Below are 21,324 nucleotides of genomic sequence, written 5' to 3'. Positions count from 1 at the left end.
GGTCACAATATCAGGTGCTAGCTAGACAGTGCATGACTTTTGGTAGGATTCTCTTTATACTTAGTTTTAAAGGTGAGACATGAACTGCAGGACAGCAAAGATCTGGAGTAAGATATGCAAAGGGAAACATGGTATAGGGGTGATTTTACAATGTACATTTCAAAAGTAGTTGCAGATTATTATCCATGTAGTGGCTGGACAGGTACGAATTAGTTCTGAATGAATTCTAATACTAAATCTGCATCAATCCAAACTATTCAAATCTGTTCAGGCGAGTCCAAGAAGCAGGTGGACCCTTCATTATTGATTAGTGGTAGTATTATGGCATAGCTTGGCAAAATCAGTTTATCCTGTTGGGTATCATTGACCTTGGCCCGCATCCAGTCCCTTATCTTGCTGGTTTCCATAGTGGAAAATGCATTAGATTGTCAAGACCATCTTTAGGCCAAGGGCTCTTTTTAATCCCAGAGCAATGGCTGGGGTCTTGTTAAAGACCACCACAATGGGGGGGGGGGGAATGCTGTACTTGGATAACTACATCATACGCATTAAAATAGGTTTGTGATAAATGGTTTAAGTATAAACACTCTTCCATGTCTGGGAAGTGCAGGTTACTGGGGAGGGGATCATTTACAAGGCACAAATTGTTCATCTGAACTGCCTATCTTTTGAGGATATTTTCTATTAAAAGTGACCATGTCCAAAATGGATAAAGCTAAAGAAACCATATGGAAAATATGCCTTACTAACTTTGTACTTCTGGAGATGAAAAAGATGTCCTTTATTATAACTTTTTAAAGAATCAAAATATGGTCTGAATTTGACTTTAGGTCCCCTTAGAATCAAAAACTTTAACATTATATGGTCACTCCCCCTCTCCTCCAAGTATTCCTGCTCTTTCTTTAATTATGTTATCCAAGGTCCTTTTGTACTCTCTTCCACACTTTGAAGAAGAAAGAGGTCAGCAAGACATGTCAGGAAATTCTTGGCAGGACCTCGCTGAGGTGTTTTTTTTCCTCAAGAGTGGTTGTATAATAGGTTGCCATTACTGCTATTAAAATGTGCAAAATAGTTCATTATCCCCTCTAATATTTTACCAATACTTGAGATGTTTCGTTTCTTTCTTTTGCAACACATCTAAAAAATAGATAGAGTATGATAAAAACTAAGTGATCTAACTAGCCACTCATGGGTAAGGGATTAGACAGCGCTGCATCTGCTGTTGCTGTATTCCCAGGTACTTTCTGAAATGGATGAATTCAAAAACCTGGACAGCGATATTGAAGGCTCTGCTAAGCGATGGAAAAAATTTGTAGAATCAGAGACCCCTGAAAAGGAAGTTTTCCCAAAGGAGTGGAAGAATAAGACAGCCCTACAAAAGCTGTGCATGATGCGATGCATGAGGCCAGACCGTATGACTTATGCAGTCAAGTATGTATCATGTTGTCTTCTATAGGCTTGGAAAATAGGAAATCTGAGGTGCTTCACTTGGAGACTGGAGAATATTTTTATGTGGAGCATCTCATATTATAGCTTGGTATGTTATTCCAAAGACCCGAGTCTTTTGGTCTGCTTTGGCCTTTTTCCTGCTGTACAATCAAGAAGAGGACATAGTCCAGAGGTTCAAAGGCAAACAACAAACACACCCATCTTGCAGTTAGGGACACACAGACATGGGCACTAGGGTTCATACATACATACATACATACATACATACATACATACATACTACATATATATATATATAGCTTGAGCTGATATCAAATGCTGATAATTCTGAAAGAGTACAAGCATATAGGAGCAGTTACAAATAGTCAACTATGTTTTATTTGGGGGTTTGTTTGCTTGGTCTCATAATTACAGTTACTTCTGTGGTTTTAACAATACAAAGAAAAAACATCAATTTTTCATGCTTGTAAATGACTAGTCTACCTCACTGCAAGAACTGAATAACACATGTATGCTATTTTAATTAATAGCACAAAATCCCACTCAAGATTGGTTGCTTGGGGCTCAAGTGAAAAATGTACTAACAAGCAGTCTTTCTCTGAGAACAGAGATAGGTAATCAGATTTTTTTTTTTTTAATTACACCTGTAGTCCTCAAGCAGCATGATCAGTAGACAGGGATATGGAGAGCTGTAGTCCAAAATATCTGGAAGACACTACCATATGTTGCTTATTATAAAACCATTCACACAGAAAACTAATAATGTATTCGATAAATACTACTGGATTCCATTGGACCTTGCCATTTCCAGTGCTATTACACGTAGAACATTTCTGCCATTAGTTTGTAGTGGATAAAGTGCCAGTCTCAATTGTTTTATCTGTGTAAGCCCAGGTGTGTCTAAATCTGCCTGGTGGAATTCAGTGGAACTTACTCTTAAGCAGTTGTTGACAGGATAACGACCTGAAGTCCACGTGACTGAAACTAAGTCAGTTGATAATTCCGCAGACTCTATCTGTTTTAATAATGCATCTGCCTGCTTCTATTCCTCCCTCTCTGTCCCTCTCTTCCCCTCTCTTTCCAAAAATATGATTTTCTCAGAAACTTTGTGGAAGAAAAGATGGGAAGTAAATTTGTTGAAGGACGTAGTGTTGAATTCTCAAAGTCCTATGAAGAAAGCAGTCCATCCACACCAATATTTTTCATTCTTTCTCCCGGAGTGGATCCCCTGAAGGATGTTGAAGCCCTAGGTAAGTTGGTATAGCACTGCTGATGACTAGTCCTTATAGCCAAGAAGACATTGGCTGGTGCAATCCATAGACAACCCAGTTATTAATTTTATAGATTGTTACAAAGAGACATGGGCAATGCACAAGGAAATCAGAACAAGAACAAGCAATGAACACATGCAGCTTTTTAACTGTGCTATTGCTCCTAGGTCAAAAGCTTGGCTTTACCATAGACAATGGGAAAATCCATAATGTGTCCCTGGGACAAGGGCAAGAGGTTGTGGCCGAAAACGCTCTGGATGTGGCTGCAGTAGAAGGCCATTGGGTCATTCTTCAGGTATTGAATACCCATAGATTTCCTGTTTACAGTTCCTAGATTTGTCAGCTGCACTGATTCCACACACTATTCCCTTTCTTACATAATTAAATAATTAGTCAATGCATAGTACACACAAATTGCACAAGCTGTCTGCTGCATTCTGATCCAAAAACAAAACTGCAATAAATAAATCTCCAACTATTTGTTTGTCCCAAAATGCAGAATGCACTTCAGCAGAGGCTGTCACAAAGCAACTGCGCTGTTACATGCCAAGGAGCCTGTTGTAACCTTTGGGCAGAAGCATCCCATATTTTAGGTACAGTTTAGCAAACTTATCTAAGATTCATAATGTGAATGCACCCCTTTTCTTCTCGGAAGGAGGGACATTTTTAGTAACAAGGCTGGTCCAAAGAACACACACTGTTACATAATAGTATTACTCTTTAAATACAAAAGATACCAGATGCTACTCTGGGCCAGCATGTTACAGAAAAAGAAGAAATTATAAATAACATACTCATGATAATATGCATCCAGTGCAGGAAACCTGACACACACATAGCAGAGTCAGCAAAGAATTGCCCTACCACACCTTTGTAGACTAATGCAGGAGTCTGAGCATTTTCTCAAAGATTTCTCACCAGAGGAGGTCAAAGCTTTAGAAGAGGAGACAAGGGCAGTTTAAAGTAGCAGTCCAGTCATTGCCAGACCAAAAAGAGAAGTTCAGCTTCCTCAGCGCCAAGTCATTTGATCTTATAATCTTGCAGAATATACATCTGGTAGCCAAGTGGCTGAGCACGCTGGATAAGAAAGTTGAACGCTACAGCATTGGGAGTCACAGTGATTACCGTGTATTTATGAGTGCTGAACCTGCTCCTTCTCCAGATGCTCACATTATTCCTCAGGGCCTGCTGGAAAATGCCATTAAAATCACAAATGAGCCTCCAACTGGCATGCATGCCAACTTACACAAAGCCCTCGACCTCTTTACACAGGTAAACAAACGCCTCTGTCCAATTTGTTATGCCTTTCTTGCCTCAAGTCCTAGTTCTTAAATACTAACAGAACGATTTGTTTTCTTTATCTGGGGAGGACTGCCACCCCTTTGTTGGTTAGAACAGATAGTAAAGTCTCGTCTTGCTTCTGGAGATTAGGACAGCCTTTGTGTTCTGAACATGTGCTACTTGTTTCCTTCAAGTTTAGAATATCTTTTTTCTACTTTGCCTAAGTAAATTTTTAGACCTTTACAAAAAGCCAAGTGACAAAAAACATCACAACAAGATGAGGACTTAGAAGAACTGTCACTATGTCAGAAACATAGCTGAAGTCAATCTTGATCCTAACATTACTCTTCCTTGCATCTGGTAGAATCTGGGAGAACCATTCCCATTTGGTATATCAGAACTATGACTTCTTCTGGCCAAAATACTGAAACTGAAAAGGCAGGTACACGTGTAGGAACAGAATTCAGATCTTGAATGGTTTTTTTAAAATAAGGGCTTTAGTGGTAGTAGATTGTCTGAAGATATTAAAATGCTACATAAATTAAGAACCATAATGTTCAGTCAAAAATTGGGGTAAGGCAAAACAATGGTACCGCCTAACCACAGCTGGAGCCTTAAAAGCCACAGCTAGGATTTCCTAGCAGCCTTTTGGTCTACTCTTCCTTGCTTCTGATTTCTATTTAATTTTCCACCGATGCATATTCTCTGTCAGAGAACTACAGTAACTCTGAATTCTCTAGGAAGAATCGGAATGGTGGTGTTCCTAATGCCCTGGGCATTTTCACAAGTGCATTGTTTTCTCAGACCGACAGTGAAGTTTAGATTATGATACTTTTGCAGGTTCCCAGTTGAATTTCCACAATAGGAGTGTTTTACACCCACCCTACAATGTCCCTTTTATGCCTAGCTGCTGTGAGTGAGGGTATTTGAAATTTAGCTTACAGCTTCTGTAACCTTGCTGAGGGACACCATTCATTTTTAAGTCCATATTTTATTTGGCCAGTGAAGTATATTTATACAGTTAAATGAAAGATTGGTAGATTGCTGTAATACTATACTTCTAGATTTTTAGGGGAAGGTGTTTTTGTGGCAAGTTTTTGTTTCTTTTGTATTATTCTTATTATATGAAGTCATTACCACTTTTTGCAACATGATTTGTATTGGTAACTGGAAAATACTGTATTTAAAATTATAATAATATAAAGATAGGGTACTATTCTTGTCTTTAATGATGGATATGGCCAGATAACTATTTAACATGAATTACAATAGCAATTTTAGAAGATTGTGGTCACAGTATGGCATTTCCCCATAAAACTATAATGAGCACCTAAGAAGATGTAACGGGACCCTCTTCCCAATATATTAGTGCCTAACTAAAATCCTATTAAAGTGATGGATGTGTAGCCCTAAAGGCAGATACACCTTAAGAGATCATGCTGTTCCTCCATTCTCCTGAAAACAGGAAGCATTCTGCACTCTGATGGACAAAAAAAGAGAGTGCTTGAGTGACAGGATCTTGTATGTGTCCTGTAAGAGTGAGGGACTGCCTAGTGTTGAAGACCCAGCAAGATTACAACCAAAGGAATTTAATGTACATCTGCCAGGGTTTTCTGAGCAATTTTCCTGAATTACAGGTAGTCCTCTACTTACAACCATTTATTTATTGACCAAAGTTACAACTGCAATGAAAAAAGTGACTTTATGATCATTTGTCATGCTTATGACTGTTGCAGCTTCTCCATGATAACACGATCAAAATTCAGACACTTGTTAACTGGCTTATGTTTATGACGGTTGCAGTATCTCAGAGTAATGTGAACATCTTTTGTGGCTTTCCAACAAGCAAAGCCAATGAGAACGCCAGATACACTTAATAATTGTGTTATTAAATTAAAAACTGCAGTGATTCACTTACCAACTGTGGCAAGGAAGGTTGCAAAATGGGACAAAAGTCATTTAACAATTGTCTTCCTTAAGCAACAGAAATTTGGGACTCAATTGTAGTCGTAAGTTGAGGACTATCTATACAGCAATAAGCATTGTAACTATGATATCACTGTATTTCGGGCAAAAAGCCTCTTTTTTTCTCTATGCGCACCCTTTAGGATACCCTGGAAATGTGCACCAAGGAAATTGAGTTTAAGTGTATTCTCTTTGCCCTCTGCTACTTCCACGCAGTGGTAGCAGAACGGAGGAAATTTGGAGCGCAAGGTTGGAACAGATCTTACCCCTTTAACAATGGAGATCTCACCATTTCCATCAATGTCCTGTATAATTACCTGGAAGCCAACGTGAGGGTAAATATTATTTGGTTGCTCATTTGCATGCTAATGCTGTTATAAAATAGTAATTAAGTCTCTGCTTCCCCAGTGGCTTGATTAGTGAACTAGATTTGTGATGAATAAAGAAATATAGAATAAGGCAGCATGCATGCTTGTGGATAGCATGCTTTCTATTTGAGGGGAGGACTGACTGTCAGGGCTTCTGGACATTGTCAAAAGGACTTCTCCCCTTTTTGACATGGAACTGCTTCAAATGAAGTAGACTTCCAGCAACTGAAAGGCAAAACACTTGAGTTTCTACAATATAGAAGGTCAGTATAATAGAATCATTTTACTTCCCTCAAAAACTCTTCCTGATTCCCGTTGTAATCCATCCAATTTCTCTGTGTCATTATATAGGTAAGAATGGGAGAAATGGACCTATAAGAATTTCTCCTACTACCTGAGTGTCACCAAGATAAATATTTCTGCAATCCTGAAATAACAGTCTTTATATTACCATTCATTTTTGGGTGGGGAGGGAGTATTAATTGAAAAAATGTATTGTGCATGCTAGGAATTCTGCAAGTTCCTGTCTCAACCCATCTGGCTAGGTTGTGGAAGCTACACTGGCACTATAGTCAAGTCAAAAGCTGCATGCCTTTTATATGATGAACCAAGGAATAAAGTTCTATCTGGTAATATCACAGTCATGAATATTGTCCCCTGCTCTCTAGGTGCCGTGGGATGATTTACGATATCTCTTTGGTGAAATCATGTATGGGGGACATATCACTGATGACTGGGACCGCAGACTGTGTCGGACTTACCTGGCTGAATACATCCGCATGGAAATGCTGGAAGGCGAAATGTTTCTGGCTCCAGCATTCCTCATTCCACCCAATAGTGATTACAAGGTGAAAACAGGGTGGATCCAACAGTACAGAGAATCAGGCATGGCAGGGCAGTAAAGACGGCCGCTGCACCCACCAGATAACTTGCCACATAAATGATAAAAAAAACAGGGAGGGGGGGAGGGAGGGAGGGAAAAGGAGGGGGAGGAAGGGGGAAGGAGAGAGAGAGAGAGAGAGAAGGGAGAGATATTTTCATATCATGACATACAGCAGGGGTCGCCAGCCTTTTGGACCTCAGGGACCATCATACTCATAATTTTAAAACCCAAGGACCAGAGACCCTGGGAAAATCCCCCAAAAAGTCTGCAGGAAAATTCCCTACCCCGTTTTCCTACCGATCAATCATTCTTTATTTGGGATCGCAGGATACCGTCTCCAGCTCCGGGGGAGAGAGAGAGAGAGAGAGAGAGAGAAACTTTTGGCATCATGCAAGGAAAGCAGCAGAAGCTGCAGAAGTCTTTCTTTCTCTCCCCCAAACTCTGCCAGAAATGAGTCTTTGTGAGACTTGTCGCGCCGTCATAGTCTCTTGGAGCAGGATGCCTTGCAGGGTCCCAAAGACTCATTTCTGGCAGAGTTTGGGGGAGAGAAAGAAAGACTTTTGCTGCTTTCCTCATGTGCAGCCAAAAGCAGAAGAAAGAAGTGGAAAGAATCAGTCTGGTGTCCAGGCGAGGTATGAGGAGTGAATTCCCCCTCTCCACCCTTTCCCCACTCCCCTCACTACCTCATGTTGTTAGCAATGCAAGCGACACAAGCTTTGTGTTCCCGCAGGCCAAGTGGGCAGCGCAGCCATGTGTTCCCACACAGCCTTGATTAATTGCTTTGGGGGTGCTTTGGGGGTGACATTTCTCTGTGGACCACCAAAATTTTCGTGCCCACTAGTTGGTGACCACTGACGGAGAGAACACAGAAAGCTAATCTGGAGCAAGCCAAAGCAGTTTTAGATGGTTATGAAAAATAAAAGTACTTTACTTGCAAGCAAGTCAGGCAGATGCTCCTGAGAGAACTATCAAACGGAAGAGGAACATTGGCAAGACATTTTAAAACCTTGCTGGCCTTCTTCCAAGAACTCCTCAAAAAGGAAGCTGTCACTGGTCAGGATGGCCTTCCTGATGCCCCCAGTTCATTAACTGAGGAAACCTTCACTCTTCTTCCAAGAACTTCATCCTTCAGACCAGCCCTAGGCAAACTAACAAGCAGGGATGCTTTGGATCACCCTGCTCAAATACAGAATTTAGTTAACTATCAGTCCTGAAATAGAAAGAAGCAGCTGTGTTGTATGTGAGGAAGGTTTTAATGAGAAAACCTATTCGACCTAAAAAGCCAAATGTCTAAATATGAAAAAACATTTCTTAGGAAAAGGGGAATATAGGAAAATTAACAGAAGACATGAATCACACAGAGAATTCAAATTAAATAAACATGGTTGCCTTGCTAAACCTGTTCAGTACTAGTTGGGCATCATCCTGTTAGGATGTTGGTAAAGACCTCTGCTTGCCCACCTTCATTTTCTTTTTCTCCAAGACTCTCCTCCTTCAAAGAATATCCAAGAAACTGGGCACTAGCCTATTTAGGGAGGCTGGTTTTGGCCAAAGAAAATATTGTTTAATATCCCTAGTTTAGCTAACCATTAAGAAATTACCTAGTGCTTCCATCTAACTTGCTAACCCCTTGGTGGAATGATGAGGGTGCAGTCTAGTTTTCACAATTCATAACAATGGAATTAGTTGGAGCAGGCTCTTAAGGAAAACAAAACGTTTAGGCCTCTCAACCTGAGATCAACTTACTGGGTGTTTTATAAACCATACAAAGCCTAGAGATTTGTCACAAGAGCAGCCCTGGATACAGAATAAACTGAAAGCTATCAGGTGAAGGTCAGAATGCCCAAGCTCGGCTATTTAAATGAACTCATTCATTGTATACCCACTAATATCTATAAAATATATATTTTCATAGGGCTATCATGAGTATATTGATGAAAATCTACCACCTGAGAGTCCTTATCTGTACGGGCTGCATCCAAATGCAGAGATTGGTTTCCTCACTGTAACGTCAGAAAAGCTTTTCCGAACAGTGCTGGAAATGCAACCCAAAGAAACTGATGCTGGTGGAGGAACTGGTGTGTCCCGTGAAGAAAAAGTAAGGATTCCTGTCATTGCCCGAGACATGATACACCATAGAAACATCAAAGATTGATGGCAGAAAAAGACCCAGTGGCCCATCAAGTTTGTCTTTTGAGTTTTGTGTTTGTTTTCTTTTTAATTTTTAACTATTTCTTTTTATTTTATTTATTTATTTTAAATTATTTATCTTTTTCACTTTTTCATTTGCTCTGCCTCTCCCACGGTCAGGTTTTGGTTTGTAGAAGTTGGTTGATCTCTCATTCAGATTTAAATAAGGTTGGATGAGGCTAGTACTTGGATGACAGACTACTTGGGAATTTCCAAGGCTGTTGACTAGACAATTAAAAACAATAATCCCTCAAGACAGTAGAGTCTAGCCACCTCCAAAATGCTATCAAGAAAACTGCCTGGCTGCAGCCCAACGGATCAGGAATATCTTTTGGGGCTTAGCTGTGCTATGCTGGGCTTAGCTCTTCTTTGACAAGTCCATGAGGAATAAAATAAAATGAACTGATCATTCCAAGTAATTTGCTTTCACAGCAAAATGTTACAAGCAATAAAATATACAATTGGCCTTTTGTGTGTCAGGTGAAAACAGTGCTAGATGAGATCATGGATCGTCTTCCAGAGCCCTTCAACATGGTGGAAATTATGGCAAAAGCAGCTGAGAAAACACCATATGTGGTAGTTGCTTTCCAGGAATGTGAACGAATGAACATCCTCACCAGTGAAATCAGACGCTCTTTGAAAGAACTGAACTTGGGACTGAAGGTGACTGCATATTACACGTTCTTGCTGGTGCTGTCTTCAATAACACAATTATCAGCTGGTGTAGTGATCCAGAAAAAAGATGAGTGGGAAACTGTTTTGTGGTAATATATCAGATCAAGTTTCAGTTGGTGAACAAAAATGCCCTTCCGCTGAATTTAATCCTTTTTGTAACACCAAATTGGTCTTTTGCTTTTCTTCTCTAGCAAATTACCCTGACGCCTCACCTCATTGGTTTATCCCCCCCATCCCATCCAAGCTCTTTTTCTTCTTTTCCCCTTCCATTTAACCCATCTGCCTCCTGTTTCCCCCTGCCCCAGTCTCTTTTTTGCTGTTCTCATAGGGAGATTGTATGTATATGAATATTTCTCCGGATGAGAGGAAACATCTATGCAGATGGGAACTCTTATTTTAGGCAAATTTAACCAGTAGTCAATTAATATGCCTCCCTCCCTTTTGGGGTCCTTGTTCTGCACCTGGGTTTGCATGCTCATATACAGAACAAGACTGCCACTCACACATAGAGAGGCCATGAAATTAGCTGAGGTGGGCAACTTTAGTTGACGAGACAAAGACTGCACTGAATTAAATCTGTACATATTACATCTATTCTTTCTTTGGGGGTGAGTAATCTTAAATTCAGAAAAATATTTTTGAGTAATTATGTAGAGAACACAAGTTTGTATGTTTACCTATGTGAAAATTGAGGAAGCTAGATCCAAAGTGTGGCTGAGATATAGTTTAATGTACTGGCTCACACGGCTGCCTTAAAAGCGGTCTCTGGTTCTTTGCATGAGTCTGTACAGGAACAGACAACACTTTTCCAGGAATTGCCATCGCAACTCTTCAAAATAGCTGTATGAGCTTTCCAGAGGACGTAGACATTTTAATGTTTCAAGCAGGTGTGCTTTATTGTACTAATAGTCTTTTGCAATTTCCTTTTAAATGCTTAGTTGGGAGCCAGAAGCTAAAGTTGCTCAAAAACTTGGAAATTGCTTCTCCTTTGAAACTCTATCGCAGAAGCATTCACAGACAAAAATTGTGGATATGCTTTTGATTCATATTACAACACACTCATCATCTAATTTCAGCCCTGGCAAATAGAACAGTAACTGGGAAAATAATCTTATTTTTCTCAGTAGTGTGTTGGGAAATTTAAATTGCCACATAGTACCATAGTTAACTTGAGGGAAAATGCTAAAAAGAATTTGAAAGAATTGGCTTATTGGATAATACAATACTGAGAGGACCTTAATTAACATCCAGATAATCAGGACCAAGTGGGGTGCCATTTCCTCAGTTACACGGAACATTATTCAAATGGACAATGTGTTCATTCTGATAATGGCAACAACCAATTAACAACTTTTACTTTTTCCAAAGGGTGAGTTGACAATCACAACAGACATGGAGGACTTATCCAATGCTCTTTTTTATGACAATGTGCCCGAATCCTGGACAAAACGGGCTTACCCATCTTTACTTAGCTTAGCAGCCTGGTATGCAGATCTACTGCTCCGGATCAGGGTGAGGACTGTGAAGCCTTAGTTAAAACTTTCCTTTTTTTTAAAAAAAAAAGTACCTTGTTGTAAAATTTGCTGTAAATTCTTAAAGCTGATTTTTCCCAAAAAGCTGAAAACCTGCCCTTAAGCATTATTTTCCTATCAGGATCTTGTTTGCTGAGCTTGGTTTTCTTCTGGCAAGCTTTTCATTACTATACTAGGTAATATTGTCAGTGCTCTGATACAAGGGAGTTGGATTTGCTAGCTTTTGAGTAGCAGCCTGTCCTACTTGCCTTGATTAGGAATGTTGTGGGTTGTCTGCGTGTTTTCGATTTGTTTACCTCTTATTGTTTCATTGAAAATTGTTCCTACCTATGTGTTCTCTCTTAACCTCTTTAATTGCTGGGTATGATAAGGATGCGCCTCGGGCTGCTTGCTTCCTTGTTGGATCGCTGCTTTTTAAAAATTGTCGATACACTGCGATTTTATGTTTGTTAATGGCTGATCGATCAGAATGCCAGGCTTTTACAAATTCTCTTTCATTGATCTAAAACAGTTTCCCCAGGTGAATTTATGGTTGCATTTGTCTATGTGCTGTGAAATTAAAGAATAAGCCTCGTGTCTTGTAATAAGCTTGCTTGCTTTTCCTACACGGTGGCATTCAGAGTCCTTGCATTGTTGGGGGCCATATGTTGACCCTGTAAACCGTTTCGGTACGGCTGTAAAGCACTGTAAAGCAGTATATAAGTCTAAGTGCTATTGCTATTGCATCTTCCAAATAATTCTGCCTTCTTCATTCATTGGGTCTTTGGGGTTGCTTCAGTTGGACTGGTAGTGTACCCCTTGATATTTTTCAAAAATTTTCAATACACCTGAGTAGAAACTCTGGCATTGTTTCCTCTGTTGAGAAGTATCTAGGAAGGATAGTCAATTACTGTTCTCTTCTTCTCATATGAAATTAAACGCTATTAAATCAACCATTAAGGATGTTCTTGAGTTTCCCATTTCCTTTGACAATGACAACTATACAATGACAACTATACATCCATGCAACAGATGCACAATTTGATTTACGTACATGTGGCAGGGCTATTATTTTCAGCTAGTGTATGTCTGTCTGTGTTATGAATCTTGGGATTTGGTGTTCCCATAGAACAGGCCCAGCAGCATTAAAAATAAACAGCTCTGCAGCTGCCAGGGAGGATCTACCACCACTACCTTTAAACATCGAAAGAATAATGAGTTGGTATCCAACAGTCAAGAAAAAGAACTTTATATTCATTTCCTTATCTTCTTTCAGATCTCTGCAATACATTTCTTTTTCTTGGTGACCTATTTAACTCATTTTTCCCTTTTAAAAGTTAAATAACAGAAGCAGAACAAAACAGACTTACATAATCATGCATAGTATTCATAAAAGCATGAGTTTATTGCAATGTTTTACCCGAAGTTATCATAATGGCCAGCAATAGACATGTCTCTAGAAATTCTGCTAGGTCCAACACCAGTCCCCATTTCCTCCTCTCAGTGTTTTTACAGAGGACTACAGAAGAAACAAATTTGCAGTAGACTACACCGTGATGAATTTGTGCTCCAATTCTCTTGTAGGTTTGCTTTCACGAAAGACGTTTTTAAAAATAGAAGAGTGTCAAAGCTCCTATACCAGGGGTGTCAAACTCCTGACGTCACATGACATATCAGAACTTTTCCCCCTTTGCTAAACCAGGCAGGGGTGGGGCCAGCACGTGACACATCTGGCCCGCGGGCTGCGAGTTTGAAACCCGTGTCCTATACCTTAACCGCTATATAATAGTACACAAAGCAAAACCAAAAGCCAGCTCTGTCTGGATTTTTGCTATCACACAAATCTCAAAGTGCCTATTCCAATTTGTTCAGCGAATTTTATTTAATACATCTTCCCATTCAAGCTGTAGGTATTTGTAAAGACTACACAGGCGAATGAAAGCTGCATTATGAAGTATGTGTGGTCCTTACTATGCTTATCACTGTTTTCATTTCCAGGAGCTGGAAGCTTGGACTACAGATTTTGCCCTGCCCACAACTGTGTGGCTAGCAGGTTTCTTCAACCCTCAGTCTTTCCTGACTGCCATTATGCAGTCCATGGCTAGGAAGAATGAATGGCCTCTTGACAGAATGTGTCTCTCAGTGGAAGTTACCAAGAAAAACCGGGAAGATATGACAGCTCCACCTCGAGAAGGCTCCTATGTGCATGGGCTCTTCATGGAAGGTACAGACCCATTCACCTAGTAGTGTAGATAAAATATGGGACATTGTTTTGTGTGACCCTCAGTTCCATTTCAAAAACCTGCTCGAGAATGAGTGCAGCTTACAGACAGCTGTTGGTGTTTTCTTCTAAAGTAATTTGCTGAACAGATAGGAGAAGGAGAAAGAAAATAATTTTGGAAACAGAACTTGGTTCTTCTATTTTCAGATTTTACTTTGAGACTAAGTAGGTAAATTACTGAGAGATTTCTTTTTAGAATGTTGTTTTCAGACTTTTTCTACCATCTGTTACACAATTCTGTAACCTAGAAAAATAAAAGAATTCATGAAGGTGGCCATTTCACATTCTCCAAAATTAAAGAATACAGTAGGATTCTTCAACTACTGTTCAGTGACAGCTGAAGATTGTAAGCCAATATATCAGGAGTGCAGTACCTTTGAGTAACCTTGAAATTAAATTCCCTCTTTGGTAGTTTAAGTCCCTATTGAGTCAGGCCTGACACCTAAGGACTGCATGGATGAATATTCATTATCTCAGCCTGACCCCTAGTGCATCTCATCGCTATTCCAAGGGTAGCCCTGTCATTTCTTTGATCCATCCATCCACTTGCTTTAGTTGTTAATCACGGCTGCAAAGAGCAGTCAGTTTTAATTTGGTCCAGGTTTTATTGAATGATTACTGCAGTCTGTGGTACCCTTATTTATCATCTCCAGATCTATAATTCAAAGACAACTGTATTTCTATTGTCTCTCATTCTTTTTCAGTGTCCAACTTTCATACTTATTTATACAAAGACTATTTGATAGAAATTATGCTAGAAATCAGCCATTCAGCAATACTATCTGCCCCCACAGCAGAATCAGAACTAATTCTCCAAATTCATTCTGATAAATAAATATTTGACACAACCATCACTACCAACCAAAAAGATAAACAAGACATACGTTTGGATAGCTGCCTCTTTTATTTCTTATCAGTAGAGGGCAGCAGATGTCCATTTCATTACCAAACCCACCTGTGTTAAAAAGCAAGAGGACAACTTCCACAATTCTTTCTACTTTGGGGATGTTGGGTCTAAGATACATTTTTTTTCTTTTTTAGAAGCTGTTTTTTTAAAGTTGAGCTAAACGAGCTAACTTAAGTTTTTTCTGCTTAAAGGGACTTACGTTAAAAGAACTTGTAGGAGTGTACAACTTTCTGCAATAAAATAATAGCTGCTATAGGCCAAGTGCAGGGTATGAATCCAATTCAAAATGAATCATTTTGCTTATATTCCTGTAAAATATATGAGTAAACCACCAGCATAGCATCAAAAGCATGCGCAAGCCAAAGTCTAGCGTGTAGACTTATTGCTAAAGTTAGCAGGTTGATAATCATGCCAATTCCCTTTCTTTTATAGCCTTGCTGTAGAACAACTGATGTTGAGAGTACTGTCCCATATTGTTGCAGGTGCACGCTGGGATACTCAGACGGGGGTCATCACTGATGCACGTCTGAAGGAGCTGACGCCTTCGATGCCAGTCATTTTCATCAAGGCCATCCCTGTGGATCGCATGGATATCAAGAACGTGTATGAGTGCCCTGTGTACAAGACACGTACAAGAGGCCCCACTTATGTCTGGACTTTCAACCTGAAAACAAAAGAGAAGCCTGCTAAGTGGATTCTCGCCGGAGTTGCTTTACTCTTACAGATTTAGTGTCTGATAAAGTTTTGTTCATTCCATCATGGGACTTAGATCCCTTCCCAGAAACCCCAAGCAAAGTAATTGTAAGTTTCAAAATAAAATTTATTTTTAAAGTATCTCTGGCCTGATGTTCCTACTCAAGTGATCATTAACAACATTGTTCTTATATTTCATTATTCTCCATGACAGAAAGTTTGTCTGGTTGAGTAGTGGCTCTGCAAGAACATACAGAAAGAAAGAAAAACAAAGACTGTGCAGTAGCTGTCACTTAACAGCTTATGGCTTAGCCCAGACATCTTCACCTTACTGGCCATATATGGAACTTGGGGAAACTGTAACTTGCACTTGCAAGAATAGCTAGCCATAAAACTCATTTCATGAACTAAAACCTGGTCAATCTAATAATTTGCTCAAAACTCTGAACATAAGGTACAAATGGAATCTAAACCACTTTGAACCCCGAGTCATCTCTCACTCAACACCTACTTATCCTAGTGATGGACATTTCTCTGTACAAACACCAAGACCTGTTCCTGCTTTGTCATCTTGGATTGCCTCTATTAACCTACTAGGTTATTTCTGAAGCTGTCCATTAGGTCATGCCTATCCAGCCCAACCTTTCCACTTCTGCCTCCCACAATATTGGCTCACCACCAGATCTAAGTTGAATCGTTGTCAGGCTCTTCTCCCTGATGTCTCCTACCTACCTAGTGTCCAAACATTCTTGTCATGAAACTCAGGTCTGGCATGTTTGAGGTTGCACAGCCAGCATTCCTAAAAAATACACAATGCTTGACAGGACATTATATTTCCACTCAAAAAAAGAATCTTAAGGTGTTCAAAAATTGTAAATAAATAAACTTATACTTATCCAGGGAAATTATACTATGAATACATTTCTCCTGTCTATTTGCTTTCACCAAAAAGAAGGACGGCTGTCAATAAAAATAACCAACATAACATAACACCTAATACACATACCCACTCTAATTCTAGGATGTTCCTGCAACTCACTGCAACAAGAAAGATCAGTGCGTGAGACATATTAGTTATTTTTGATATGAACTAAGTTTAAATTATTTCAGTTTATACATGTATAGTATGTAAACCATCTTTACATAAGATTTGAACTTACTTTTTTGCTCTCCAAAAGGTAAATAAGCAAAATAAAACAGATATCAAGAGGCCATTTTGTGGGGCAGGTGAAAGCGTCCAGAGGTGAATGATGCCTATCAATTCCTATCAATTTAAAAGCACTCAGTGATTCCTGAAATTTTAGGAATTTGATTACAAATGTTAATAAGCAACATTTATTATGGTTATCTGATTAGGAAAAAAACCCATATATTCCTCCACATTTTTATTATGAACAAAATACCCAAATATATCCCTAACTATTTTTAGTCTTACACTAGAAATCACTCTTTAAAGCAGACAGTAGCAGCAAATCTAGGCATCTGCTAAAAATACTCATTGATCTGATAAAAGGCAGAACCTACTTACTGAAAGGCTGTTTACTATCAAATCACAAAAACAATACTGTCATCTTTGATTAGAAGTGGTATCCTGTAACTTTACGCCTTCGACACTAACAGACTTGTGCATATGGTGCTCATCCACATCCCTTCTATGTCCAGCTTCAAACTGGCTTAACTTATCTCATGTTGCATATATATTTTCCCAACAGAGCTTTCACCTCAGTGCTAACCCACTGCTGACGAACTAAAGCCCTATCAAAGCAATCTGGCAGGAAAGTAGTGCTTTCTATTGAAACCCTTTTTGTGGTTTTTGGGAAGAGTAGTTGGGAGGGTGGCATATGGCAAGGCTTCACCTGGTTGCTTTGGGGCTCTCCCCACCTATCCAGGGCTCTGTGGCAGGGCTCTGTGTTTCTATGGAAGGTATCCTCACAGGAAACTTCAGCTGGCAAATAAGTGAGCCAAGTGCCCTTTTCTAATCAATTCTTGTCACCACTGCCATCACATCTTTGCATTCCTTGGTCTTCCCAAAAAGCATTGGGCATGGGGAAATGCAAAGACCAGGCTTTTGCAGAGAAGCTGACAAAAAAAGGAAGCAAATGAGGGAAGTTAGAGTAAGGCCTAGACTAATGTTTTGCCCTCTTCTTTCCCCCTATTCTGTCTCATCCTCATCATCCTGAGGAAAGCACTGCCTTCAGCAGAACAGCAGCAGTAGCTGCCATGTGAGGGCAGCAACATCGCAAGTCTTGTTCCTGAGGCAGAGTAAAGGACTACTGTTTCAGGATCTGTTATGAAGGAGAGGAGGAAAGCACACTGATGCAATGGGGTGGATGATCCCATTCAGAAGAAAAGAATTTCCACTCCTCAGCAGTTCACAAATTAGTTTCAGACATTACAGTCAAACGTTATTAAGCAGCAAGACTATCGCAGAACTGCCTGGGAACTCATTCTAATTTTTTTTCCCATTCAGCAATTGAAAAGAATTATCAGAAGAATTATTCAGGGCTATTAACTGAGACAACTCTGCTCAGTAGAAGCTGTGTAGTTTTCTGTGTGAAAATTAAAACTTGTTTCCTTGCCAATTCAAAGCATGCATCAGTTTTCAAAGCAGGATTTTAAGGCAAATTTTATGTACATTTAAAATGGTATGTATTAACAGCATAATAAAATTATAATTCCCCCTCTCTAACTAAGTAATCTATTCTTTTTTCCTTGTAGCAACTTTGTTACAGTCTTTTCTTCTTCTGTGTTGCTCTTAGTGTCAGAAGCCAAAGCAAGGGAAATAATGGTCCACTCTCTTCACAAAGTTAATAATAATAATAATAATAATAATAATAATAATAATAATTATTATTATTATTATTATTATTATTATCATTATCATCATTATTATCATCATTATCATCATCATCATCATCATCATCATCATCATCATCATCTACCATGGTTGGAATGAAACAATAGAGGAACTTGGTTGATTAGAACATATTTCAAATACATCTAGATGCAATCTTAAGTCAGCAACAGGGGACGGTCTTCAGTTCCTTTGTGTTACAAGAAGGAAACAGTATGAACTTTGCTTATACAAAAGAGAAACAAAACAAATAGCACTTTAAGAGAAATTGAAAAGATACAACCGCTATACTCTTTCCCCAACTGCCAATCCAACCTTGCTAATGCTATTTAGGACCAAAACCATGAATTATCTCCTCAAAATCTATTTCTAGTGGATTAACATGGTGCTTTAATGAAATCCCCTACAGCAGGGCTGTCTAACTCGCGTGGTCACGGCGATGTCATGTGACGTATCTGGACTTTTTTCCCCTTTGCTAAACCAGGCGTGGGTGTGGCCAGCACGATGCATCCACTTGCGGGCCACGAGTTTGACAGCCCTGCCCTACAGCACTGAATTACAATCACATGAAGGATTTCTTTCTCCTCCTTAGTTTGTGGATGAAGGACTTATCAATACCAAGTACTAGGGATAATTTTCTCTTTATTCTTCAGAAGGGGAGATGTTCTGACAATAATGTCCAGACTCTTTTTGTTGGCTGTTAATTTTTTGCATCGTTTTCCAGCTAATTTGTTCCCTCTGTTGCCTCACTCCAAGTGTAATATTCTTACTACATTATTTTGCTTTTTAAAAAAAATTGTAGCCAGAAGCTGAAAACTGCAATCCACCAGCTATTGTTATAGTCCCACTCACATTATTTCTGAGTATCTATGCTGGCTGGAGCTGACAGAAGAGAGACTCAAGAGTATCTGGAGACCTACAGATTTCCCTCTCTTGCACTATTTACATACCCTGGAGGGATATTATTTGATATGGCTAATAGATTAGTATATTAAAATTACTTATACTTAAAATCCAAAAAATACTTTATTAGAATCTAGTGTTTCTTGTTGTAAATGCTGCAGAAGATGTATATGGAGTCTACAGTGCCAACATATCAGAAGGAACATGGTAGCACTTTTTCCAACTAACAAATGTGTTAATTGGGTGCTACCAAAATTCTTCTGATCTTTCATCACCTAGCATCTCAAGGGTACTTCTATACTGAAGCACACAACAGATGATGGGCACAGTATTTAACCATCTGAGAGCATCTCTTTTATTAAAAAAAATAGTTTTCTTACAAATGAGAAAATACATATGTAAAAATATTTAGACAATATAAAAAAATCTCAAAAGCCCAATGTAAATGTTTTCTAAGACTTCTAGTATCTAAGAAACAGATATTCAATTTCTTTTATATCTTCTCACAGTTACCAAAGCCAAAATAAAATCCTCAAATAGCTAAAGTAGCATTTGGATTATCTGCGAACACAAATTTATGTAGCTTTAACTGATCACAAATCTTGTGATATTAATTACTAAACAGAAGATCCATATAATCCTCTGAGCTTTCTTTTTCTCTGAAGTAGATTATGGACAGCCTTTTCTCTTCCTAAAGGGAAATGTTCAGGTTCTTTTATGATTAATTTCTAGCCATATAAAAAGGAACAGGCCCAGCAATTAAATCTTATTTACATGTTGGGTTGAAACCAACTTGTAGAATTCTTAAATGTGCTCAGTTTCACAAATGAGTAATAGGCCCCGAGGCTCACCATCAGTTAAGAAGTCTTTTATGAGCAATGTCTCCTCCCAAAATTGACGTCCTCCAGGCATCCTTCTATTGAAACAAGAGGGCTGACTCTTGGGTGCCCCTGCCCAGTAGAGTCATTTTTGGATAAGCCTACTGTATGTCTGTTTACCTCAACAATACACAACTTTATGCTTTCATGAGTCCTTCTTTTAATTTTGAATTTTGGGGGAGAAGTTTTCTCACTGCAGGAACAACAAAAATCAATACGAAATTCTTTATTCACCACAGTGTATATTTATAACAGAAAAACAATAGCTGATAATTATTAAAATACATTATTGTGCACCAAGAACATAAGTGAAAGGAAATTATTTATACACTGTTCCAATTAAATACACAGCAGAGTAGAAGGCAAAATTTAGTTTTATGTTTTGCTCTTGGATAGTTGGCCAAATATATGTCTCACTGTTCCAGAATATTTCTGCTTATGAGATGAGAAGAAACAAGATCCTAATATTATTATTTCAACAAAGCTTGGCTGCTGCCTTACTCTTTGATAAAGGGTTCTCCATTTAAAAGGCTTATTTTTGTTTAAATAAGATGGAAATGTACAGAAATGTATTTATACCTTTTCTTAACATATATACTGTATATATTTACTCAAAGGAACAGTGATTTAAAGGCACATTCACAATTTACATAATTTTGATGTATTTGGTACAAACTTCTTAAAAACCAAAATAATTCTACAATTGAATTTAAAGTTGTTACAGAGAGATCCAGTTATTTTACATATATCTTTTAAACATTTCCAGAAGAACCTGATCTATGATTGTGAGAGTTGACACCAAAAACTCAAGACTGTATAATGTTCAGGAAAATTACACATTGTAGAAGTACATTCAAATGAAATCAGCCACTATGCATTTCCTGTTAGCTGAAATGCTTCCCAATTAAGAGGAAGCTATAAAAAGCCTCATCTGATACTCACCAAGAGGATCTGTCTCTCCTTATTTCAGAAGAAGTTCTTAATCAGAGGTGTCAACATCTTCACCCACAGCTTGACGTAACGGCTTGGCTGATCAAACGTTGAAGAAGACACTGTACCAGAACGGGAGTAAAGTTGTTCCTGCTCCTAAAATAAAATTACAACTTGAATTTCAACATTTGCTCTAATCGGAACCTCTAATCAAGAACCAACAAATCTTGTTAGAGTCTACTATCATCACTGTCTAGCTTAACTGTTTTAAATCAAAATCAGTCT

At 38.8% G+C, this 21,324-nt stretch overlaps 2 protein-coding genes across 5 annotated transcripts in view; one reads left to right on the top strand and one right to left on the bottom strand.

Annotated features, from left to right (window-relative positions):
* DNAH17 (dynein axonemal heavy chain 17) overlaps positions 1–15,611 on the top strand; it is a 137,070-nt gene extending 121,459 nt beyond the window's left edge. Inside the window, exons 70-80 of the mRNA XM_087924917.1 lie at positions 1,238–1,431; positions 2,551–2,699; positions 2,888–3,015; positions 3,765–3,992; positions 6,110–6,301; positions 7,003–7,182; positions 9,133–9,315; positions 9,888–10,070; positions 11,451–11,594; positions 13,592–13,817; positions 15,264–15,611. Of these exons, the coding sequence (XP_087781043.1) occupies positions 1,238–1,431; positions 2,551–2,699; positions 2,888–3,015; positions 3,765–3,992; positions 6,110–6,301; positions 7,003–7,182; positions 9,133–9,315; positions 9,888–10,070; positions 11,451–11,594; positions 13,592–13,817; positions 15,264–15,511 (2,055 nt within the window). The 3' untranslated portion in view covers positions 15,512–15,611. The remainder of the gene's footprint in view (positions 1–1,237; positions 1,432–2,550; positions 2,700–2,887; positions 3,016–3,764; positions 3,993–6,109; positions 6,302–7,002; positions 7,183–9,132; positions 9,316–9,887; positions 10,071–11,450; positions 11,595–13,591; positions 13,818–15,263) is intronic.
* PGS1 (phosphatidylglycerophosphate synthase 1) overlaps positions 12,826–21,324 on the bottom strand; it is a 38,683-nt gene continuing 30,184 nt past the window's right edge. For 2 of the 4 annotated variants that reach the window (XR_015741819.1, XR_015741821.1), the window contains 3 exons: positions 21,052–21,195; positions 20,083–20,302; positions 12,826–15,445 (listed from right to left, as the gene is read on the bottom strand). Coding sequence is in view for 1 of the 4 variants with exons in the window: in XM_026701823.2 (XP_026557608.1) it covers positions 21,076–21,195 (120 nt within the window). In the remaining 3 variants the exon portion in view is untranslated. The remainder of the gene's footprint in view (positions 15,446–20,082; positions 20,303–21,051; positions 21,196–21,324) is intronic. The other 2 variants (XR_015741820.1, XM_026701823.2) reach the window with 1 other exon arrangement.

This window comes from Pseudonaja textilis, chromosome 2, assembly GCF_049901715.1.
Source record: "Pseudonaja textilis isolate UNSWEBS1 chromosome 2, rPseTex1.2, whole genome shotgun sequence".
Lineage (NCBI taxonomy): Eukaryota > Metazoa > Chordata > Lepidosauria > Squamata > Elapidae > Pseudonaja > Pseudonaja textilis.
The sequence above is the reverse complement of the archived record's forward strand: the minus strand, read 5'-3'. Positions and strand labels throughout refer to the sequence as shown.